The sequence below is a fragment of the Lepus europaeus genome, chromosome 7, assembly GCF_033115175.1.
Source record: "Lepus europaeus isolate LE1 chromosome 7, mLepTim1.pri, whole genome shotgun sequence".
In the NCBI taxonomy this organism is placed as follows: Eukaryota; Metazoa; Chordata; class Mammalia; order Lagomorpha; family Leporidae; genus Lepus; species Lepus europaeus.
The window spans coordinates 72,586,636-72,612,944 of NC_084833.1; the positions used below are offsets into that span (position 1 = coordinate 72,586,636).

Below are 26,309 nucleotides of genomic sequence, written 5' to 3' on the forward strand. Positions count from 1 at the left end.
AAAACCTAAAGAGGCGGGCCGGCGCCGTGGCTCAACAGGCTAATCCTCTGCCTTGCGGCGCCAGCACACCGGGTTCTAGCCCTGGTCGGGGCACTGATCCTGTCCCGGTTGTCCCTCTTCCAGGCCAGCTCTCTGCTGTGGCCAGGGAGTGCAGTGGAGGATGGCCCAAGTGCTTGGGCCCTGCACCCCATGGGAGACCAGGATAAGCACCTGGCTCCTGCCATCGGATCAGCACGGTGTGCCGGCCGCAGCGCGCCAACCACGGCGGCCATTGGAGGGTGAACCAACGGCAAAGGAAGACCTTTCTCTCTCTCTCTCACTGTCCACTCTGCCTGTCAAACAAACAAACAAAAAAAAAACTAAAGAGGCTTGAATTGAAAACTATCTTAAGAAAGAGTGAAAAAATATATGAGATTCAGAATGAAAAGGTGTTGGTTGGAAATGCAGTGCTTTTACCTATGAGTGATGAGTGTAGCCTCCGGGATCTTAGGCTTCCTCACATGGAAAGTAACATATTAATGTAAGATGTGTCTAAAAGTCTTTTGCAGAAATCAAATGAGATAGTAGAAGTAATGGCAGACTGCTTTATAAAGACTGAAGAACTGAAGCCATCCAAGGGCTATGCTTGGGAAGAGCCTGTGCACCATCCTGATTGACTTGAGCTAAGAAGTCTGGTTTCTTCTTATCTCCACACACTAGTTTCACTGAAATCATTTCTTTTAAGGTCCCTGTTTTGGAAATCCTATTTACCTGGTGAGCACCAAGTGTGAGAATGGAAATCTTCAGCTCCTATATGTATGATGCTGTAAGAGCTTTACTAAGCTTTGAAGATGGCAGATCTTCAGGGGTACTGATTTGTCGAGTCCCCATTATTCCTGCTTGATATTTATGAAAGGTATAATACAGGACAACCAAAAACACAAGGCTGTAGTTTACTGCTTTATTGATAGCAAAAATAAAGTCTGAAATTAATCTCTAATCAAGATAGTTTTGAGGTGGACTTTTGCAGACAATGCACACTGTAACTGACTACATTTTAGTTGATGATCAGTCGAGATGGACTTAAGAAATTATTCTGTAATCCTTGAAATGGTGCAACCAAGGTGTGAGCTATTTATTAGAAATTAAGGCTTGTGTGCATGTATGTGTGTGTGGGTGCCTCTCAGGGAACAAAAGAGACTTACAAGTAAGGTTGCCATAATACACAATTCCAGGATGCAGTATGAATAGTGCTCTCTGGATTGTGAAACACAATCCTGGGCCTTTATTTTTCCCTTTGTTTTTAGCCATTTGGTTTCCAGAGTGGACATGCAATGGTTCTAAAAGCAAAATACAGCACTTGAAGATTAGTGAAAAGAGAAATGATTTTGTATTTGTTTATATTGCTTTTCATAAGACACAAAGTAAATTATAATTACAGCAAAAGCTAGGGATTCACTAGAAAAATGTAGGTATCTTTAATTTCAGAATTGGTACACTCTGGAAAATATGTCTGTCCCAAGCCTCTGTGCCTTTTTTTTTTTTTTTTTTTTTGTGTGTGCCACTGCCCATTTCAGACAGCTCCTTCCTTATTTTCTTCACTGACAAGTGCCTCATAATGCTCAGCTCCAGGGCTACCTCCTCTCTTAAACCACGTCTGATGGACCCATTATTCTTGAGCCAGATTTCTGTGCTAGTACCTGCAACACTTAATGCACACTTGCCACTGATTGATCTCCCTCTCTCCCACATATATGTGCTGAGATCCAGAGTTAGCTGAGATTTGTATTGAGTTTCATGGTACCTATGAGGAGGACGTGGCATATGAGATGCCAGATGAGTATTCCTCTGTAATCCTCCTATTTCTATCCCAGAGGAAAAAATGTCTCTTCCTTTACTTCTTTGTAAAAAAAAAAAAAAAAAAAAAAAAAAAAAAAAAAAAAAAAAAAAAAAAAAACAACAACTAAGTAGGTCACTTATAACCTCAGATATGATAAAACCCAGTAAAGACGATTAGATTCTGCTTTTGTCTTTCTAATGTCACAGAATCCATTTCCAACTCTTGTCATTCCTTATAGATAATTCAAGATGCTTGGAAATGTTTCCTTTAGTTACCAAATAAACATTTATGTGCACCTGCTATTTGAGAGTAGAAAGAATTAATTATTGCTGTCATATTGGAATATGATTCCAAAAACTCATAAAGCAGCTGAAAGGTTTGGCCCATTTTATAAATTAATGGATTTTGGGAAAAATATTTTAACCATTGAAATAAAGAAGATGGGTCTCGATAAACTCCAAAAATGTGTGATTTTCAAAGAAAGGCTGAAAGAACAAGGCATGATGTTTTCCTTTTCTATAACTGTGCTGGATAAAAGTAAACATTTGAGAGTTAAACACTGAACATTGAAGGAGTTAGTGTCTTTACTCTTTGTGGAACCCAACAAATAAGTTATATTTTTAGTTATATTAAATTGAGCACAGTTTAAGTATCAGGAAGAAAAGCTTTGGTCATTTCTGTTTTGGCCTGTTTTCTTGGGTTTAAAATCAAATGAAAAGGGAGAATGCAAATTTCTTTTTCTTCAGTTAGGATAGTCATAAAATTGTAAAAATAGGAAGAATGCAAAAATGTGAAGGACCATGTTGAGAACAAGAACACTTTGGGTTCTTGTATCGACCAGACCTTCATCAATAAGAAAATCTGGTGGTTCTAACATCAAGGGTATTATATTATGCTTTTTTTTTTACATTTTATTTTTTGGTCTATGTCTTTCTCCTCCTCTGGTCCCTACCTCAATCTGCCATCTTTCCTCTTTAGTATTTCTTTTTCATACTTCTACCAATTTGATTCTCCAAAGCTTTTTTCAAAATCTAAATTACATTGGGCATACTCCAAGAACACTATTTGGCACTCTGCCTCAAACAAGCATGGTTTAGTAAAGTACCATGCTATAATGGGAAAAAATACCCAGAAAGATTCTAGTTTTCAATTAATACAATATTTAAGCAGAAGAGAATACCACTTTGTGCTGTTGTAGCCATGGGCATTACTCATTGGGTCTGCAATTTTCTAATATCCTTGGCAATTACTTTTTGGGTAATTTTTTACTAAGGAGTATAAACTAATATTACAGAAATTATTCCAGAGATAATATATACCTCTGTTAGTCACCAAAAACCAGTAAGAAGGTGGTACGAAACCATGAAAACTGATCAAAAGGATGGGCTTGGTGTTTGGTGAATATTTTCACACATTAAGCAAATGGCTTGAGGTGACCAAACAAAGGGCAGAAATAATTTTTAAATAGTTACCTACCTTTTCAGTTAAGCTTTTTGATCCAAGAAGATTTGCTTTAAAAAAAATGTGAGTTCCTTCCACATTAGAGGATGAAACTTTTTCATCACTTTCCCAACCGCCAAAAGAATACAGTTAGTTACTTTGTAGTATCTACTCTAAAATATTAATCAAGGAGAAAGTGATATAAAAGATTCACACCTGGTTTAAAAGGAACACTGTAGTTTATAAAGATTTTTCTTTCAAAGAGGGAACTGGCAACAGAAAGGAAAGGGCAAAATCAGAAGGAAAAATAAAACCATTATGATTTTTCAATTCTCCTGCAGGAAGTTTAAATTGTTTTGAGAGCCATCATGTTGAACTTTCCCTGTACCTTTTCTCTGAGAATTGAATCACTGGGTCACAGCTAACTGCGGTTGCAATTATTTATTAGCAAGAAAGCTACTGCTTGTGCAAATTACATAAGGGGCCACTGATGGCCCTAGTGTTTTTTGTGTCTTTCCACATCAAATGATAATTTCATTTCAAGCCATTTGCTTTAGATAAGGATGATAAAAGGCAGCAATTAAAAAACAAAAATTTGAAACGACCACCACAGGCAATGGAACAAGTGCAAAGAAAAGAACTGCAAACCAAAGCAATAACTTACGGTAGCTACTTTCGCTATCGCTGGCATTAGAAGAAACATGTTCTGCAAGAACAGCACAGCAAATTAAAGAGATACCAAGCATTGGAGAGCAGCCAGAACAGAAAAGAATACACTCATGCAAGGCTACTAGAAATATGAGCAAAAGGCAAGTAAAGGCGGCAGAGAACACTGCATCAAGAAAACTTATGTAAGATAAAGGAGATGAAAACTTTATCTCAATTTTACAGGAAGCTACTGCTTGATTACTTCTCTTTAGCAAGTGAGGAAAATATCTTTAATTACCACAAAATAATGTCAATGCAGGTATTTTTAAAAGAACAGACACTATGACACATTCATGTAGCTCTGATTTTCTGGGTTCATGTCACAAAGGCTGGCGTGTCTAGACTGAATGTTTTCAAGATCGTCCAGTGAGTAGGCACTGTTTTCTTGCTTCTCTATTTCAGTCCTTAAGTATTTTGCAGGAACACTGCATTTCAAATTGCCAATTTATCCCTGAATTTTTTTTTTCTATTTAAATATTTGCCAAACCAATTTTCAGGATGAAAAGATATTCTTGAAGATTGCTACTGCTTCAGTGAGTGAGTAGCAAATCTTGGAGGAAGAAACGAGTCCCTGAAAAATGTCTTACTAATCAGTTCAATATTTCCTTGTTTGTATTTTAAGATCCATGCTTGGATAGCTATTGGATTCTGGAGGAATAGAACAGGCAGGAGACAAATGGCCTGATACCCAGCAGAGGTCCTGACTTCAAGTCATGCTGAATGACTTGCTTGTGCAGTGATATTCCAAAAGCTTTTTTTTTTTTTTCATACAAACCCAGTTTATCTAACATAACAGGGTTGTATTAGTCATAAGCCAGAATATGTGCTTTTACTTCCAAGTCATTTTCTTCCATCTAATTTAACTATTTGTTAAGGTACAGAAAATAAACTCATCAGTCATTAACATCCATGTATGTCATTAATTAAATGAAACGTGACTATTTGATTTCTGAAACTCATTAGCAATAACTTTAGCTTTTTAAGAAAGTGACAACTATGGTACATTTTTAGAAAGAGAAAAATATATGGTATTATTCTCTAACAGTAAAAAGGTATTTTAAAGGGTGTTTGATATTGTAGATTCTTTTCAAATGGATGGATTAGTTTTAGAGCATGAAACTAATGAAAACCAAAGCATGTGCTAAATTCAAAAGAAATACTTCTCTTTGCATTGGTCTATGGCTAGAACTGCATGGCTGATCAGGGCACACATTTTACAAGTGCAAGGGTGCACTAGGGAAAGCAGTGTGGACAAATCTGTGCAAATCTGTTCTCTACTGCAGCAAAGAAAGTTGAGGAACCTACTTAACAATGGTATATTTTTGTGTGCATTATTATCTTAAGGACTTAGAATTGAGACTTTGTTTTTGATTTTTACTTTTTAAATCTGTTCAGTTTTTAAAGAGTAAAAAAAGATTTAAATATTCTGGATTTAAAAGGGCATCAGTCATATTTTTTATGCTCGAAGAGCAGCTACTTCTTAGTGATGTTCATTATTAATAACATGTAAAAATGCTTCTTTTTTCTCTCAAATTGGAGATTTATTAATTCTCTCTGGTGGTGCTTGATGCTACCCAGATAATGTTGAAATCAATATTTGCATTTCAGTTACTAATTCAAGAAAAAATTCCGATCACATTCCATATACTGACTTAAAGATAAAGTTTTCATCTTTAAGGAGACAGTACTCTTGATCAGATTTTGTTTTCTACATATGCATATCTTTAAAAACTTCTCTAAATTAACAATTCAAGTTATGAAGGGCATTATTATACAGGGTTATATAAACAGCCTTTGCAAACAAAGTCCAGCTCGATGCTATTTTGTTTTGTATAAATGAAATGAATAGTTTCTATAAATAGTGCCCATAGCTTTTAAAATTAAAAAACAAAACAAAAAATTCAACATGTGATACAGTTGCAAAAGACACAAAATTCTGTTTTCACTTCATTGATGCCTACACAAAGGGGTTAGTAACAAAGAAAGAAAAATCATAGCATAGTATATTGATACATAGGAAAATTATTTTAATTGCTTACTGCAATGAGACAGACTAAAGACATGAATAACTAGAAAATATTCAGGTTTAAGTATTTTTCACTCTATATTACTAAGTGAAGATCTGATTATGTAATACAGCTAATAAATCACTTATAGTAAAACAAATCAATACATGTTTAAAACTTTATCATACAAACGCTTCAAGCAGGATCACTGCAAGTCAGAGAAAAAAATCAATTAAAGTTAATAACAAAAGATTATTTATGGAAGATCAAAAAGCTTGATATTTACTTTTTGAGAATGCATGTTCCTTTTGACTACAAAGTATCTCCTTTACTGATAGCAAAGTACAGCTCAATTATGGAATTTGGCAAGGTCATTAAGTGTTTTCATGTGAAAAGGCAGAAGAAAGAACATAAAGTGCATTGCTACATTGCTGTTCTAGAACATTTAGCTCACCCTTTCTTTCAGCATGGTTTCTTGCTCTCTGGGAGATATTGGGCAGCAGAGCAAATGATGCTATGGTGGGCATCAGGACCATGCTGATCATATCACACGGTCAGAAAGGGAAAGTGTTAACCGCAGCAGAAGTTAGAGTGCCTGACACGCTTTGCTTTTTAATGCTGACATGCAGAACAAAACGGTTGAAAATTACTTTGTAGGAGCATTCACAGCTAGGTAACAAATAAAACTCGTTTCTTGTGCATGCTAGGAGTGAAAGGCCCTCAAGAAAAGGAACAAAAGCCAAACTCAAAAGGAAAGGAAAAGAAAAGTTACAGTGACCATTCCTGGAAACTTACTCAGAGTCTTTGTTCCATAACCGTCGTCACCTAATCCGGGGATGTCCTGCATGGAAGTCCCCAGAGAGAGCAATGAGAGAGGAAGAACAGCCACGGAAGAGGAAGGAAGAAGTCAGTGGAGTTGAAATGGATACTACCATGACGGACCGTGTTGCCTGAGCAGTCTGGATCCCTGTCTTGCTGCCTCTGAAATAGCTTTTACCCCAAACTCTTTGGGCTGAGGCTCAAGAAGGAAACCTCTGATTTGGAAAATAACTTGAAAAGTTTAAGAAGATTATGACAAAACAATAAATAAAATTAGCAAATACTTTTTTTTTTTTTTTTTTTTTTTTTTGCCCACTGGCAGTTTCGCCACTTAGGTGAATGATAATCTCCAAATTTTATATCAAAATTTTAGATTTAGCATCCACCAATACAAGTTCGCTGCTCAGTAAGAATTTAATATTTGCTGGGAGAGAAAGAGTAAGCAAACGTGTTAGGAATCAAGAAAGGTAACCAAACTGCCCCTCAATTAAAATATCTGTGGCAATGAGATCCGGTATTTCTGACCAGAAAAGGATTCGTCTCAAGCCCTAGAGAGTGGCATGATACTGAAAAGGCACGCCAGACCCAGTCCTGGTCACAGATAAGTGCCGGTTGGAAGCAAAGCCCCAGCTTTAGCAAGTCTCTGTTCAGTGCATTCTGAAAAGAAGAGCTACATGAAGGAGAGGATCCAGACTGCAGCCAAACACTGGTCACAGTAGTAAGACCTGACCTGCCTGCCTGCCGTGTCATTTGCCTGGGCGTGTAGCGTGGGAGAGCCTACATCATGCGTGCTGCCCGTGAAGGTTTTTTTCTCTTGGGTTGCCTGTGACATTATCTTCGAGAATCTACTTACGTTCAGGATCACTGGTTTCCTGCTCACTCTGCTCCTTGTTCTTGTAGAATGGGAATTTTCGTGAAAAGATGAAGCTCTTTTTACGCTTGTCATTGAATGACTGTGAAGGAGAAAAGGCATGGGGCAAAAACAGGGGACGTCTAATTGTTGTCACACTCATGCTGACAAAACAACTAGTTTGTAAAAGCAGAGAGAGCTGTAGTGACGCAAGTGGATTCTATCCAGAGGTGCCATAGGGCTCTAAAGGCAGACTTTGTTTTCAGGGAGAGTAAATTCTGGATGATGGCATCTGAGAAAAATTGTTTCCTAATCATGACTGTGTACAAATAGTGATGGAGGGCAGGGGTCTTAAATTTGGAGCCTAAGACTCAGAGTCCTTGCCCTGGCTCTACATCTCACTGGTCTGTAACACTATAAACAGGTAATCAAGGCTTTCTGAACCTCCATATTTTCATCTGTAAAACGTGGATAATCAAGATCAATAAAAAGTGCTATACAAATGTCATCTTATCTGTCATCGGGTGGAACAGCATTGATTAGAGAAACTAGTTTTCTTTTTGGAGCCTAGTTATCTTTTAAAGTAACTTCAACTTGAGTTACTTCAACCTGAATTTAGTTAAAACTATAGACAAATGTGTAAATTTATGATATGTAAAATTATGATATAATTTTAGTCTTACACACAGATATATGATACTTATGGCACAGCGTAGCATTTTTTATTAAAAAGAGATTTTAAAAATAATTTAGGCTCAATTCCTCATTTTATAGATAGGGAGCCAGAGATACAGATAGTCTGAATTCTGTGCCAATATCAAAGAGATAGTTGGTGACAGCCAGAAGATAGTCAACCAAAATCTATTTAAATGATGTGAAAGGGATATTAACTTGATATTCACTCAGCAAGGGAGAAATGATACTCACCTGCGTTCTGATACGTTAAATATAAGAATGGCTATCTTTAAGCTGTCTCACTAGCTTAAATGAAGCTGAATTAAAAATAATGCATTTAGGGCCCGGCACTGTGGCATAGTAGGCTAAGCCTCTGCCTGTAGTGCCGGCATCCCCTATGGGCACTGGTTCTAGTCCCAGTTGCTCCTCTTCCGAAGAAGTTCCTGGCTCCTGATTGGCTCAGATCTGGCCATTGTGGCCATTTGGGGAGTGAACCAGCAGATGGAAGACATTTCTTTGTCTCTCCCTCTCTGTGTCTGTAACTCTACCTCTCAAATAAATTTTAAAAATTTTAAAATGCATTTATACATGATATAATACAATTCAAGCATATATCATGGACTTGCCTGGAACTCTCCTTAAGAAAATTCCATTTGTTTCATTGTTGTTATTATTATATAAATGTTATGTGGTTTACTTTTTTGGAAAACATGTTCACAGTCATTTTATAAGCTATGGGCCATGTGAGTGTTACTCATTTCACATTCATAATCAGTAAACAATGTTTCTCCAGATTAATTACCACACTCATTTGATTTGGTTTGAGGATCTTCTAAACATTTATAAAATTTAAAATCATTCCCAAAGAACATGATTTAATATCACATAGGTAGGAACTAAAATGAGTATGTTAAAGACTCTGAGGATAATTTTAAAGGAGTATTCTGAAACAGTTTCAGCAATGGCAGCAGTTAGGAACAACTGAAGAGCCTGCAACATGAATTCTTTGAAGGGAAGAACACTTGTTTGGAGGTATGCATTTTGTTCCATTGGAGGTGATTAGTCAATTGCCCTTATGGATTTGAAGCTTGACAAAATGGTGCAAATAACTTATTTTTTGGTATGCCTGTATACTCTTATATCAAATATCCAATTTGGCAGTCATGTCCACTGAGGAGACATTAAAGGACTAAAACATTGGTTCTGTCATTAGTTACTCTTTTAGGTACTATAAACTTGCACCAAAGTCAGTGGAGCTTAAATTTATGTTCCTTGAAGAAAGTTTTATGAAAAATAGTAAATCAATTGCGTAACAATTTTTGAAATCAGGGGATAAATTTTCTACTTTGCTTTCAAGTTCTAAAAGTACATTCTCTGGAAAAAGAAGAATGATCACTTCAGAACGTTATTACTCTGCTGACAGCACATGTGGGCAACAGAGTTTTGTCACAATTTATAAAGGGCGACTGATGTCCAAAGACAAAGGCGGAAACTGCCCTGTAAGTTCAAGTTAAAAGTGATAATCCTTAAAGACACATCAAATATTCTTGCATCACTCCAGTTTCATGCCACTTTTACATTTCAAGCATATTTAAACTTCAGTAACTGAAAAAAATGTAAGAATTAATGGTATGTGATACTGCAAGGTATGTTAGACATTTATATTCAACATTACAAATGACTTGTCATGCAAAAAAATTATGAATTTTCATGCAAGTATACAAAATAATGCCAAGAGGAGTAAAGCCAGGGGTGAAAAACACAGACACAGATGGACAATTTGAGGCCTTTGGGTGTCAAATGAAGCTGCATGCAAACCACATCTTTTAAGTGTGTCCAGGGCCAAAGGAAAATGAAAAGGTGTTGTCTGTGATTAATTCTTTTATGTATCAAAGCAAGAAATGTAACCTGTTAACATTTCTCAAGTATAGACAATGTTGTGTATCATGGGTTATCTGATAGGGACATACTAGTACTGAGCACCACACCATTTAAAAGAACAAATCACATAATAATACCTCAAAAATAAAGTTATCTAATATATCAATCTTATTAACAAAAGCCATTCGGCATCAGAATTAAAGAGAAGGTAATGGCGTTATGGGTGGTTATATTTCCTTGCATTTATGGACACCAAATTGTACTTTCAGTTCACATTCAACAGATTTAAAAGTCACACATTTAGAGTCTTTATTTAAACATTTCGACTGTAAGAGATTATAGGTAGCTTATAATGCTCTAACATTCTTTATGTTTATTAGGCATGTATAACACCATTATATAAGCTTTTTGCTGGTGCAATTTTTATTTTAATATAGAAAAGGAAAATCTGTTACACGAATGCTAGGTGAGAATAATAAATTAGCACTTTTACTATTGATAGAACACATGGCTCTAAAGCAAACGAAGGCTGGTTTACAGTTCTATTCTTATTTGTACTTGATCAATGCTATTCTTTCTCTCTTGACATTACAGTATCTTAAATTCTTATCTGTTGTTTTCATGGCAGGAATTTTGAATAGAGACTGAAAAATATCAATCAAACTTGGCTTGCGGCAAGTTGGCATTATCAAAGCATTCTGCTTTGGAATCCGAAGTGAATTATTCTTGTGAATAAAAGTGACTCAACAACAATTAAGATTTATTGAGCACTTTCGTGCCAGATGTGGTCCTAAAAGTTCTATTTGGGTTAATCTCCATGCTAACTTCATGAAGTTAGCACTGTCATTATCCCATATTACAGACCAGGAAACTGAAGTTTACACATCTGCTATTATTTTCCCAGAGTTACACTGAGGGGAACAGTGAAGTCAGGAATTGAATTTGCAAATATTCCTGGTTTCTAATAATGGTGTTCTTATAAGCATAAGAGGTTTCCACAAACCAAGTCTGCTTCAAGTTTATATTTCAGAGCACTAGCATTTGACATTCTTAAGTGATACCACAATCTGTTATTCCCATAGTTTCATATTTACTTATGCCATTAGGTGTTATCAGATTGAACAACATCTTTTCCTGTTATTCTGTTACAATTATAATGCCCATTTATATTTTTGAGGGTTCTATTCCACTTGTTTTTGTTCTTATGGTAAATGTAAAACAAACAGAAAAGAATCTCAGAGAGACAGATTGTACGATGATTAAAAGGTAATTACCCATTATAGGCAAATCTATAGAAACAAAGTCGATTTTTGTAGGGGTGCAAGGAGTGGGAAGTGACAACTAAAAGGCATAGGTTTTTTTTAGGCGAGATAAAAATGGCCTAAAATTAGATTGTGGTAATGGTTGCATAACCCTATGAATACACTTAAAAACTCTGAATCATACACTTTTAGTGAGTGAATTGTATATGATGTGAATTATATCTCAATAAAGCAATTTTACAAAGGAACCTCTCCCCAACCACACACCCTGTGGGCTAAGAGGAAACCATTACAGGTTTCTAATCTTATTTGGTGTAAATATCTCTTCTCTTTAATCAAATGACAGGAAACCACTTTTTCCAACCCTTGCAGTCAAGCACTTTTACATTTCTTTTGTTTATCTGATTCTGTCTTGTCTCTGTTAAATGAATACCTTTCATGTTGTGACAGACATTAGAACACTCATACCAAGAGTCAGGGCCTTATCACCTTCACTTAGAAGTCTCCAGGTTGCTAGGTCAAAACGCAAGAAATCGCCCAGCCTGACCCTGAGATGCAATGGCAGCAGTAAAATGCCTTAAGATAAAATACAGGCTTTATGAAGACAGAAAACGACACGAAAAACTCAAATCACTCCTTCTCTCACTCAGATTCCATCTTTTTAAAAACACGTGAGTGAATCTTGACATATTTTTATCATTTTATCCTGCTCATCCAGAAAACTTCAAAACCAGGGACATATTTTCACTTTTCTCATCTTCCTGTTCTAATTTCTCAAGCTTCAAATGTTTCATAGTTCTAAAATGTCACCTTCGTGATACGAATGTTCTCAGGGAGGAATTCAGATTTAAATTTATACTGAGCTCAGATACACCTTTTTCGTGGCCTCTGTATTTTTTATAAATGCTTCTTACCTCTTAATTCATCCTTTTTAAAAAAAGATTTATTATTTTTTATTTACTTGAAAGGCAGAGTTACAGAGAGGGGAGGAGGAGAAGGAAAGAGAGAGAGAGAGAGAGAGAGAGAATGAATCTACCATCCACTGGTTGACTCCCCAAATGGCCACAATGGCCAAGGCTGGTTTTGGCCGAAGCCAGGAGCTTGGAGTTTCTTCAGGGTCTCCCACATAGGTTCAGGGGTCCAAGCACTTGAATCATTTTCCACTGATTTCCTAGGTGCATTAGCATGGAGCTGGATCTGAAGTGGAGCAGCCAGGACTTCAAACTGGTATCCATGTGGGATGCCCGCACCACAGGCAGATATTTTAACCTGATATGCCACAATACTGGCCTGAATTCATTCTTGTCTCTCCTCTTCTAAAATAATTGTGCTCCCCTAGAGAAGTTGTTACTATAAATTTGGGCTACCACTTTGTATTATGTACATGTTTTCACACTTAAAAAAAGAAAATTAAAAATTAAAAAAAATATTTATTTGAAAGGCAGAGACAGTGAGAGAAACATGGAGTGAAATATCTTCCATCCTCAGATTCACCCCCAAAATGGCCACAACAGCCAGGGCTAGGCCAAGATTCAGGAACTTCATCTGGCTACCCCACAGGGAAGGCAGGAACCTAAGTACTTGGGCCATCATCCACTACTTTCCAGGCATACCAGCAGGAAGCTATATTAGAAGCATGGCAAGGCTGGGACTTGACCCAGGCACTCTGATATGGGACGTGGGCATTGCAAGTATCAGCTTAATCCCTTGGGCCATAACTCTTGCCTCCCCAAGAAAGGGAATTTTAAAACAAGAGTGGTTAAAGAACTAGTAATAATGAGACAAAGGAAGTTTACAGGAAAGACAAGACTAGGCTTGAGATGGATCTGTTCCCCAAAATGCTTCTACAGTGTTTCAATGAATGTGTATACATAAGTGTGTCTGCAACACTGCCCAGTTGTAAAATGGTTCCTTTTCCAATTCTAATGAATGAATGAAGCCAGGTCTTCCTCTGCCGTTGGCTCACCCTCCAATGGCCGCCGTGCTGTGGCCGGCGCACTGTGCTGATCTGAAGGCAGGAGCCAGGTGCTTCTCTTGGTCTCCCATGGGGTGCAGGGCCCAAGCACTTGGGCCATCTTCCACTGTACTCCTGGGCCACAGCAGAGAGCTGGCCTGGAAGAGGGGCAACCGGGACAGAATCCGGCACTCCGACTGGGACTAGAACCCGGTGTGCTGGCGCTGCAAGGCGGAGGATTAGCCTGTTGAGCCACAGCACCAGCCTCAAAGTGGTTTTGCAAGCTACAACTTAATACCAAGGTAGAATAAAACTTCCTCAATGAATCTCAATCTAATCAAGTACCAGTATATAGAAATATGGAACCAAGTACCAGTATATAGAAATAAGGAGGACACAGAAACATGCTAAATTATAGTATAAGGAGGCATTCGACAAAATATGAAGTTTAGGAAACACTACAAGGCAAATGACCTGGTTTCTTTGATGTAAAAGCTGCAAGAAAACAAACAAAAAAAGGAAGGGGAAATTTATAGACTAGAAAAGGCCTAAGACAGATCAACCAATTACAATGTATAGACAGTGAGTATTCAGATTTGAGTTCAAACAAAAACTTGTAAAGCAAAACAGCAACAAAAAACATTTATGATACTTTCCAATCTGAGCCCTAAAAAAAGACTGGATTTTTGTTAATGCAGTAACTATTTTTTGTGTGGTAACAACTTTATGCTCATATTATACTGCAATATTTTCAGTTGCAATGATTTGATTCATTGGACTGCTTTAAAATAACTTGGGAGAAACAGTCTTCTATTTACCCTCTGAGTATATTCTAAAGGTAAGATGGTAAAGAAATCTTGAACTTTACCTAGCAGGTTTATTGTTGGTTGCAATACAATACAATTCTAAAGCCATTTGGTGTGTGCGGCAAGATCGAGCAAATGAGTAAACACATGATATTGTTGGTAACTAAGGCTGTCATTTTGAAAGAAAGGTGAGGAACAAATGTGGAATGGGGGAAGGAGAGGAAGATTCTTACAATGTTGGACAGTAATTAGAGATTAGATATAAACTTAAGAGTTTTTAAAAAAAAATTATTTCCAGCCGGTGCCATAGCTCACTTGGCTAACCCTCCACCTGCGGCGCTGGCACCCTGGATTCTAGTCCTAGATGGGGTGCCGGTTCTGTCTTGGTTGCTCCTCTTCCAGTCCAGCTTTCTGCTGTGGCCTGGGAAGGCAGTGGAGGATGGCCCAAGTGCTTGGGCCCTGCACCCGCGTGGGAGACCAGGAGGAAGTGCCTGGCTCCTGGTTTCGGATTGGTGCAGCGTGCTGGCGGAGGCGGCCATTTAGGGGGTGAACCAATGGAAGGAAGACCTTTCTCTTTGTCTCTCTCTCTCACTGTCTAACTCTGTCAAAAAAAAAAAAAATTATTTCCCATCTCTGTTCATTAAAGGTCCTAGATGTAACGATACCCTAGTAGCAAACAGACAAACAACCCCCTCAGATTTTTGTGTTCTAAATGCCAGTTGCTACAAAAAGACATAGTGTTTTTAGAGTAATACTTGATTCTAAGACTGGAGCAGGAGAAGTACAAGATGATTCCGAAATATTTTGTTGGCCTAGGAGGTAAGAAGTATTTTTAAATTTTATTTGTTTACTTGAGAGTCAGAGAGATGAGGATGGGGGGGGGGTGGAGGGAGGGAGGGGAGAGAGAAACATTCCCATCCATTGGTTCATTCCCTAAATGTCTGCAATTGTCTGCAATGGCAGGGGCTGGGCTAGGGCCAAAGCCAGAAGCCAAGAATTAACCCAGGTTTTCCACGTGAGTGACAGGAACCCAAGAGCCATCACCAATGCATCTCAGGACCTGCATTAGCAGAAAGATAAGTCAGGAGCCGGAGTTGGGAATTGAACTCAGGCACTCTGATAATGGGTTGCAGGAGCCTTAACTGCTAGGCTAACACCTGTTTGTAGCAAGTAAGAGATTTTAAACAGAAATATAAAACAATACCAGAATAAACAAATAAAGCCTAAAACTAATGGTGGCATCCAAAAAGGACACTGAAACCAAACCTGGATAATTTGAATTTCATGAATAATGATAGTAATGGAGTATAACACATTGGATTAAAAAAATCAATGAATCCCTGTAGATTACCCGAAATACCTAATTAACTCAGAATGGGAAAAAGGAAAAGACTCATCTTTAGCTAAAATAAGATCTAATAACTATCGAATGATAAAATCGGGAAATTATAATTTTATAGCTACTATATATATATATAATAGTAATTCAGGAAAGAATCAGCAGAAGTTGCTTTAAACTATTTGTTGAAAGTTTGTTGGAGGACAGAACATTTATTTCCTCATAGATTATTTACTTACTAAAACAGTGAGAAAAGATGCCTTTAAAGTAAAGTAATCTGGCAGATATCACCTTAACCAAGTGGTCAAACTTAGCACTGCCAGTGGAAGGTGGCCCAAGTCCTTGGACCTCTGCACCCACATAGGAGACCTGGAGGAAGCTCCTGGCTCCTGGCTCTGGATTGGCACAGTTCCGGCCTTTGAGGCCTATTGGAGAGTGAGCCAGTGGATGGAAGACCTCTCTCCCTCTCTCTCTCTCTCTACCTCTACCTTTCCTCTCTCTGTGTGGCTCTGAGTTTCAAATAAAAAAAAATCCTCCCTTTTCCCATTTACATATTTCTGGAATCCATCTTGCTAAATAAATGTGCTTCATTCAGTCAGCAAATTTGGAGAAGCTCAAGTCCCATAAAGAGCTAAGGGACCCAAGAGACAAAGAGACCAAATCTAGCATCACATAGCTAAAGGAAAGGCTGAATTATATGTTGATGCATGGCAAGTAGGACATTCCCCTTATTTTTCAGATAGACGATCTCTACAGTATTACCTCATGTAGGATAGCATACCTATTCCCCAGAAGTACTGTTGACCCTCCCCTCTCCCTCATTCTGCAAGCTACCACTCAGGCTTCTGATTTGCTTTATGGCAACACTCCTTAAAATCATCTTTTCTCTCTCTCTCTCTTTTTTTTTGGACAGGCAGAGTGGATAGTGAGAGAGACAGAGAGAAAGGTCTTCCTTTGCCGTTGGTTCACCCTCCAATCAGCACCGCGCTGATCCGAAGGCAGGAGCCAGGTGCTTCTCCTGGTCTCCCATGGGGTGCAGGGCCCAAGCACTTGAGCCATCCTCCACTGCACTCCCTGGCCATAGCAGAGAGCTGGCCTGGCAGAGGGGCAACCAGGACAGAATCCGGCGCCCCAACTGGGACTGGAATCCGGTGTGCTGGCGCCACAAGGCGGAGGATTAGCCTGTTGAGCCACGGCGCCGGCAGAATCATCTTTTCTATTACCTTTTGAACGTATTCCAATCATTTACTTAAAATGTTGTTAACATCATCTACACTAGAGGGCAGTGAACTATGGCCCATGGGCCAATTGCCCACTATGTGTGTGTGTGTTTGTGTGTGTGTGTATGTTTTAAGATTTATTTATTAGAAAGTCTGAGTTAGAAAGTGAGAGTGAGATCGAGAGGGAGAGAGAGCGCTTCCATCTGCTGGTTCATTCCCCAATTGACCGCAACGGCGGGAGCTGTGTCGATCCGAAGCCAGGAGCCAGGAGCTTCCAGGTCCCCACCTGGGTGCAGAGGCCCAAGGACTTGGGCCACCCTCCACTGCTTTACTAGGCCATAGCAGAGAGCTGGATCAGAAGTGGAGCAGCCAGGACTCAAACCGGCAACGCAGATGGCAGCTTTACCCACTAAGCCACACACTGGCCCCCCACTACGTGTTTTTGTAAATGAAATTTTATTGAAATGCAACCACTTCCATTCTGTATCTATTGTCTATGGATGCTTTAGCACTAGAGCAACACAACTGAGTTGTTGCAACAAAGGTCAACATGGCTCACAAAGCCTAAAATACTGATTTCTGACTACTGCTCTATACTGCTTTATTCAGAGTCACCAATAAAATTCAAGTTGTCTGATCCAATGTATATTCTCAGTTATCATCTACCTTATTGATCTCACTAGAAACGGTTCATCACATATTTCTTTCAGAAACACTTGTTTCCTTGAACTTTTGTAGAACTCTATATTTTCATTGTCCTCCTACCTCACGAAGTCATTATTCCCTAGTCTACTCTGTGGCATCCTTCTCATCTTTCCAGTCCTGAAAGATTGGGGAACCTGAACTCAGTCATTGGCCTTTTCTCCTCTATTTCTCTTCCTCCCCCTTCTTTACCCTTTCCCTTCCTTGTCCTCTCTTCCCCTCTCCTCCTCTACCTACAGTTGCTCTGTAGGCGATGTCCTCCCATGCTGATGGCTTGATTATGTCCAAATTTATCTCCAGTTTGGAACTATTCCCTGAGCTCAAGACTCATATATCCAATTGCCTACTCACCATCTCTCCTTGGGTGTGTAATCAAGTTTCCAAACCAAATACTCAATCTTTTCCTCATACCCCTCAGAAGCAAACAATACAAAATTCAAGCAAGAAGGTAAACAGTAACACAAACTTCGGTCCTCACTCAGTCATATCAATGTTATGAAATTGCAATTCTTCTGATTACCCAGGCTGAAAACTTGTAGTCATCCTGACTCCTCTTTCTCTCACACCCCACATCCAATCTGTTCATAAATGCTGTGTTCTCAGCCTCAAAATATACCCAGAATATGACCCCCTCTCACAATCTCCATCGCTACTACCCTCATCCAAGTTACCATCATCTCTTGCCTAAAGCACATCTTGATTTCCAGTTGGTGTCCTGGCTTGCACCTATTTCTGTGCCTTGCCCTCTCATCTCCTTAGAGCAACCAGGTGATCTTTCACAGTTATAATTCAGATCAGGTCTCTCTGTTCAAGACTCTTCAGTGGCTTACCATCTTTTGTTCTGTTATTTAAAAAAATTTTTAAAGCTTTTATTTAATGAATATAAATTTCCAAAGTATAGTTTATGGATTACAATGGCTCCCCCCCCATAACTTCTCTCCCACCTGCAACGCTCCCCTTTCCCACTCTCTCTCCCCTTCCATTCACATCAAGATTCATTTTCAATTCTCTTTATTTACAGAAAATCAGTTGAGTATATATAAAATAAAGATTTCAACAGTTTGCCCTCACATAGCAACACAAAGTGAAAAATTCTGTTGGAGTACTAGTTATAGCATTAAATCACAGTGTACAGCACATTAATGACAGAGATCCTACATGATATATATATTTTTTAAATTGATTAATTTTCTATGTAATTTCCAATTTAACACCAAGTTTTTTTTTTTTGGAATTTATTGATACATTAGATTCTCAGGGTCACAGCAAATGCATGATAATTACTAAAACATAATTCTAATCAATTCTCAATGTGATATTAATACAAAGAGAACAGATTCAAGTGGTTTATGGATACAATACTTAGAACATAATGGTACTTGCCTTCCTCCGTCCCTCCTCAGGATAAAATCCAAAACCTAGAACGTGGCTGAGAATGCTCTCTATAATCTAGATTCTAATTACTACATTGACATCATGTGCTACTTTGATTTCTTTGTCTCACCACACTGCTGCCATACTTATCTTGGTGCTCCAAGCACCATCTTGTTACAGAGGCTTTGCTCTTGTTGTTCCCTCTACTTGTAATGTTCTTCTCTTAGAAGGCTGATTTCTTGCTTTGTTCAGAGTTGCACTCAAATCTGCTCATCAGAGAGGCTTTTCCTGACTGATTTATCTAAAATAGCACTAGTCCTATCACTTTTTGCCTTCTTTTACTTTTCTTTTTCACATGAATCACCAACTACTTACAGATATTTGCTTATTGTTTATTTTCCCCTATAGGAATATAAACTCCCTGCAAGTAAGAGCCCCTTCTGTTTTCAGTCACTGTTGTCTTTCTGGTGCCTTACGACACACACACACACACACACACAGAACAGGCCTGATAAATACTTGTTGAATTAATAAGTAGTCCAAATTCTTTTGTGTTTAACTGTATTCTAGCACTTCCTGCCATCAGTTTTTATCTTTTACTTGGCTGTCTGCTATATAAACTGTGAGCTATTTGAGCATAAGGCTTATTTTTAATTTATTTATTGATTGTTTCCAGTATCTCCTTAATTTAGTACCTGGTACAAAGTCTGTTGGTGAATAAATGAATTCACAGTCAAAGTGATTGTCAGTCAGGACTTGGAGAAGCTAGCAACTAAAATCCAATCCAAAGGGAATATGGTCTCTTCCAGGATGAAGCAATAAAATCAAGTTATCAAAGCAGAATCTTTTGGCTAACTCAAACCTCATGCTTGCCTTGACTTTATACCATAAAGCCTGACTGGCTTAATTACCTAACGAGTTCTGATCTTGCCTCATGAAGTTCTGTCCATTGTAGTCTGTCATGATGGTAGTTGTGGGCTGATGATCTGACACCTCATCAGCCTGCTCCTGGTAGCTATTACTGGAACTCAGAGCTGGAACAAACAAAACTGCTTTCTGGTCTTATATTTAAATAAGTCCTAACTATTTATTTATAAACAGACCACAATGAATCATATTGATAATTTTCATTTTAAAAACACTATCAAGTAAACGTTTCTTGTTGACCAGAAGCACTCAACTAAATGGTACACTAGATTCTGTGATTTAAACCTGCGGGTTTAGGTTACATCAACTCTACCCCCTACCCCCAGGAAAAAGGAACTGAGGGGAACTGTCCTTAGCCTTATTCCTGTGTTACTTCTAGTTATTTATCTGAAGCTGTTTTGACTTCACTTCCCACAAGACCAAGGAACAACAGCCATGTTGATTGTTGTTTGAGACTTAATTATATATGTCCTATTCCTGTACTCTCAAATTTGTGTGAACTGTTCAACTAAAACAGATTTATGTTGACCTTGCCCCAGACTGCAAGGACACCAGGTTTATTGTCCTGTGACTTCCTTCCTGGGAGGTGAGACCTCTAACGGCTTCTTGGCTGAGGTCCTTGACATTAGTGCTTACGTATGACTCACTGTTTTTCACAGTCACTGGCTCCTTTCAGAGTGAATATTTCCAAATATTTGCCACGGACCCCTACTTGCTTTTCCACAATTAAAGGTTCTTACCTGCTCATTTGGAGAAAGAGAAGCCTATCTATTGCTGAAGGAACCAGTTTTTGGAAGTTGATCATTATCTCTATGGCACAAGTATATTCAAATATATATGTATATACAAAGTATATACATATACATGTATGTATATGGCATCTAATTTTAATTGTGGAAGTTTGTTAGATATACTGGAAAAATATTTGCAAAGTGAAGACCTCAGAAACATCTGCAAGTTTTCCTTGCTCTCTTTATTACTATTTTTATTTATGGTAATTCCTGGTGAGTATTAAGAAATGAAATCTAATATGTATACCAGAAATATCACTGGAGATGAATTTACAAACATGCCAATGGGATGTATGGTAAGAAACTGTAGAACAGGCAAAATAAAACTATGGTGGTAGAAATCAAATTAGTGGGGGAGTTATAAACTATGTTCATTCATCTATTATCATGGTTATAATTATGATACCTCCCCAAACTATATTTCTGGCTTATACTACTCTTCTAACTATATAAGGACATACATTCTATTTGGATGGTGGTTACAGAAATGCTTTCCCTTTGTCCGTCTCATGAACACTGACACATATTTAAGGATCTGCATCATGTTCTACTTAGGGCCATCAAAATGAATGCCACTCATTTTTACAGATTTCTTTCATCACATTACTTTCTAAAAGAAGTACCATTCCATAGTCGTTTCTGTATCTCTAGGATATAAAACATGATAGGTACTTATTTTTTTTTTAATTTTTTTGACAGGCAGAGTTAGACAGTGAGAGAGAGACAGAGAGAAAGGTCTTCTTTTTTCCGTTGGTTCACCCCCCAAATGGCTGCTACTGCTGGCGCTGTGCCAATCCGAAGCCAGGAGCCAGGTGTTTTCTCCCTGGTCTCCCATGCGGGTGCAGGGCCCAAGCACTTGGGCCATCCTCCACTGCCTTCCCGGGCCACAGCAGAGAGCTGGACTGGAAGAGGAGCAACCGGGACAGAATCCGGTGCCCCAACCGGGACTAGAACCCAGCACCCATATGGGATGCCGGCGCCACAGGCGGAGGATTAGCCAAGTGAGCCGCAGAGCCGGCCAATAGGTACTTAACGTTTACTCAATGAATGCATGAACTGAAGTGTTGAGTGATAATTCCCATCAGGAGTGTGGGGAGAGAATTTGGGCAAAGCAAAGCAAAACAAAACAATATGGACATCTGGAGAAGAGTGAGAGCAGTAATGGAACAATAAGAATCACAGTCAAATGAGTAAGACTTTTTTACAAATTGCATTTCTCTAGAGTTATTATATTCCAGGTTTTTCTCATGAATTTTATCTCCCAATTTTTGTTTTGCTGAGTCATCTCATAATTCCATTGCTCAATGATATGATTTACTTTTAGCTGCCTTTTATTACTAGTAATAAAAATGTGATGGCTCAGCTGTTTGCCCATATGCATTTTTGCACAGTGTCGCATTTTGAGTTTTAACTATTGTCCATAATTCAATAACAGAAAAGTTTAAACATTTAAATTACATTCATAGCTTCAAAAAAGCCTACCATATAATTTGTCCCTTCTAATTTTGTTTCGCCACTTTTATTACTTTTTCTCACTAAAAGCTTAGTTTGTCCAGAACACTTTTTCTACTAAAATTTTTCTTTTAATTGACACATAATAATTGTACATGTTTATGGGGTGCAGTGTGACATTACAATGCATGTGTACAATATGTAATGTTCAGATAGAGTAATCAGAAAGTGATCAGATTAGGGAAATCAGCAAGTTTATCATCTCAGAAAGAGAAGGGAAACGGATAGACCAATGAAACAGAATAGAAATGTCAGAAATCAACCCACACATCGACAACTAACTTATCTTTGACAAAGGACTAAAATTAATCTCTGGAACAAGGACAGTCTCTTCAACAAATGGTGCTGCAAAAAATGGATCTCCACATGCAGAAGTATGAAGCAAGACCCCTACCTTATACCTTACACAAAAAGCCATTTAATGCTATAATTAGTAATCCAATGTAGTTTTTTCACTTTATGTTGCTATATGGGCAAAATGTTGAAATCTTTACCTAATATATACTAAACTGATCTTACCGCGGCAGCCATTGGAGGGTGAACCAACGGCAAAAGGAGGACCTTTCTCTCTGTCTCTCTCTCTCACTGTCCACTCTGCCTGTCAAAAAAAAAAAAAAAAAACAAAAAACAAAAAACAAAGAGAATTGAAAATGAATCTTTACATGAATGGAAGGGGAAAGGGAGCGGGAAAGGGGAGGGTTGCGGGCGGGAGGGAAGTTATGGGAGGGGGGAAGCCATTGTAACCCATAAGCTATACTTTGGAAATTTATATTCATTAAATAAAAGTTTAATAAAAAAAAAAAAGAAAACAACAACAACAACAAAAAAAAAACAAAATGGATTAAAGACCTAAGTCTACTATCCGATACCATCAAGTTATTAGAGAACACTGGGGAAACCCCGCAAGACACTGGCATAGGCAAAGACTTCTGGGAAAAGACCCCAGAAGCACAGGCAATCAAAGCCAAAATTGATGAATGGTAATACATCATTTTGCGAAGTTTCTGTACTGCAAAAGAAACACTCAGCAAAGCGAAGAGGCAATTGACAGAATGGGAGAAATTATTTGCAAACTATGCAACTGATAAAGGATTAATAATCAGAATATATACAGAGATCAAGAAATTCAACAACCACAAAACAAACAACCCAGTGAAGAAATGGGCAAAGGACTTAAACAGGCATTTTTCAAAAGAAGAAATCCAAATGGGCAACATGAAAAAATGCTCAGGATTACTAGCCTTAAGTGAAATGCAAATCAAAACCACAATGGGGTTTCACCTCATACCCCTTGGAATGGCTTTCTTTTTCTTTTCTTTTTTTTTTGTTTCAACCAATTTTTATTTACAAAATATAAATCTCTTCAAAAAGATACATCCCTTCAATTACTCAATGGTTAAAAAGTCTTATTAAACAGAAACAAAGCCTAAATATCATCACTTATATTTAAACAGAAATACAGATCATTGAAAGTATATGAACATAGAACACAAAATGTAGCTACATAAATGAGGCTATTTTCTTTACCACATTTTAACCATTGAACAAATTGTACTTAGATTAATAGCAGTAAAAATGTAAAAATTAAAATTTAGATATAAAAATATGGAACAACAACAACAAAAGAGCAGGAAGTATCATCATTACCAAATAAACAAATTTGCAGACACTCAGATATTTTCTGAGGCATATCAAAACACCTACAGCAAAGGTTGCATTCATTTGAGAGGTATCAATACATGTTCAGTGTTGAGACTATTTGTAGCACTTAGAGTATATACAAAGCATCAAACTACTATGGTTAACATTTGAGAAACACAGATTTAAGCTTTGTTACAACTTGCCAATTTAACATTATAGCTAATGCAGTACAATTACTCATTTCATGTTTTTTTCTTCTGAAACTCAATAAGCAAGTTATCATTTAAGCACATGGAATAATGCCATGTCTTCTTCCTTATAATAGTAAATTTAAAAATTAGAATACATTGTATCATGGAAACTTTACCTAGTTATACAAAGGCTCCCAAATACAATAAATTCATAAAGTTTCTTCTTAGTATATTCCATTAATTTATAGTTATTTTAATACAGATAAATGCAGGACACTATTCCAGATTATTGGGCAATAGAAATGTCAGTGTGTCACTCTCTGTATTTAAGTATGAGCACACAGCAACCACAATCATGGCAACTAAATGCCCTCACATATCCTCCACTGCTTCCGGGGCTCCTTTCCATGTCACAGCAGCTAGTTTAATGGATACCGTCAGGTCTCAACCTATCTCTGAAAGTTTCTTTATTAAAAATTTTGCAGTTTAACTAATGAAACTTCTACAGTCTCAATAAGCTAGTTTTTTTTCTTATTATTCACTAACTAGTTCAAATACAATATGTAATATTTTAAATTTTATAGACTCCTTATTAAAATGATGAAAGGTATCTAAAATACCAATAGTGGGTAAAATATTAGCAAAAAATGATAGTAAGAGTATTTTTGAGACTAATTTGTTCCTAGCTAGAAAAGCTATGGGGTTCATAATGAGCACAGATATAATGACACTGTAACCCTGCTGTTCTACAACATCAATAATAAGAGTTCATGCATGAAGCACAGAAAAGAAGAGCAGGATTTCAGGAGAAAAATCCAGTAAACACTTGCATTTTGGATGTCTCAAACACAAAAGGGTTCACAGTGTTTATAAGCCCTATCATTATTTTCATCCTTTAAGTAGTTCAAATCTTTATTTCATTTCTAATTTTATCCAAAACCTAATTCATTACATAATATATCTTACATTTTCACTTTTCAAATATTCAAGTAATGCAAAGCTAAGTATTTTCTTTTGTACTAACAACACATTTATGGACTGTGCTTCAAAGACAGGGAGAAATTCATTTAAAAAAACTGATACACTCTTCTGCCCAAAGACATAAGAACTAAGACTTAACACTGTAATCATGCAAATGGTATGTAATAAGAGAAGGGGAAAAAAAGATGGTCCAATATAATCAATGTCTTATTTTTAAAAAGATTCAAAAACAGATTGCCTTAATATGTGGCTAGTTTTCCAGTAACAGGATATTCTGAAATCTAGGGAACTACAGAAAAAAAACCAGAATAAATTCAATTTCCCTGCTGTTTTTCCATAAATGTTCCTATTGTATAATTTGGATTTCCTTTCCACTTTTACTGGGAGATTTTCTGCCTTCACCTTTTATAGTGATGACCATGTTTCTGAGTATAACATATCCTTAAGCATCTTTTGTAAGGCTGGATGAGTGGTGACAAATTCTTTCAAGTTCTGTATGTTATGGAAGGTCTTTATTTCACCTTCATTATAAACGAGAGCTTTGCAGGATACAGTATTCTGGGTTGACAGTTTTTTTCTCTTAAGACTTGGAATGTATCTCGCCATTCTCTCCTAGCCTGTAGGGTTTCTGATGAGAAGTCAGCTGTGGGTCTAATTGGAGATCCTCTGAAAGTCATCTGGCATTTCTCTGATGCACATTTTAGAATCTCTTCTTTATGTTTTACTGTGTAGAGTTTGATTACAATGTGTTGTGGTGAGGATCTTTTCTGGTTATGTCTATTAGGAGTTCTGTGTGCTTCCTGTACTTGGACATCCATTTTCTCTCTAAATTAGGAATGTTTTCTGTAAATATTTCACTAAAAAGGCCTTCTAATCCATTCTCTCTTTCCACGCCTTCAAGAACTCCTAAGATTCCTATGTTGAGTCATTTGATAGTATCCCATAAACCTCTAACACTGTTTTTTTAGTTTTCTAACTCCTTTTTTAAAAATTTTTTGGTCTGACTGTAAAATTTCCAGAGATTTGTATTCTAACTGTGATATTCTTTCTTCTGCCTCACTGAGTATGTTGTTAAGGCTTTCCACCACAATTTTTATTTGTTCTGTTGAATTCCTCATTTCCAATATTCCATTTTGATTTCTCTTTAAAATCTCAATTTCACTCCAGGCCAGCCAAGTAATGAAAGTCAACAGAGTGCCTTCCCCTAGGAGGTTCACACCTCCCTTAGGATATACCCCATGTGAAGAGATAGATAGGTCTGGGCCTCTTAACTTACAAGGCCTAAAGCCCACCAGATTATTATCAAGCCCCTTCTGTCAGGTTCTATTTGCCTCTAAATCAGAAAACTTAATTGTAGCTTAGACAGCACCTTTCTTAGCTCCTCTAATAATGACTCTGTCCTTTGTTCTAG

The 26,309-nt window shown here is 37.5% G+C and overlaps 1 protein-coding gene across 3 annotated transcripts in view; it reads right to left on the minus strand.

Moving 5' to 3' along the window:
• DLG2 (discs large MAGUK scaffold protein 2) overlaps positions 1–26,309 on the minus strand; it is a 2,175,716-nt gene that overhangs the window by 22,006 nt on the left and 2,127,401 nt on the right. For all 3 annotated transcript variants that reach the window (XM_062196791.1, XM_062196793.1, XM_062196792.1), the window contains one exon: positions 7,646–7,745. In XM_062196791.1, the coding sequence (XP_062052775.1) occupies positions 7,646–7,745 (100 nt within the window). The remainder of the gene's footprint in view (positions 1–7,645; positions 7,746–26,309) is intronic.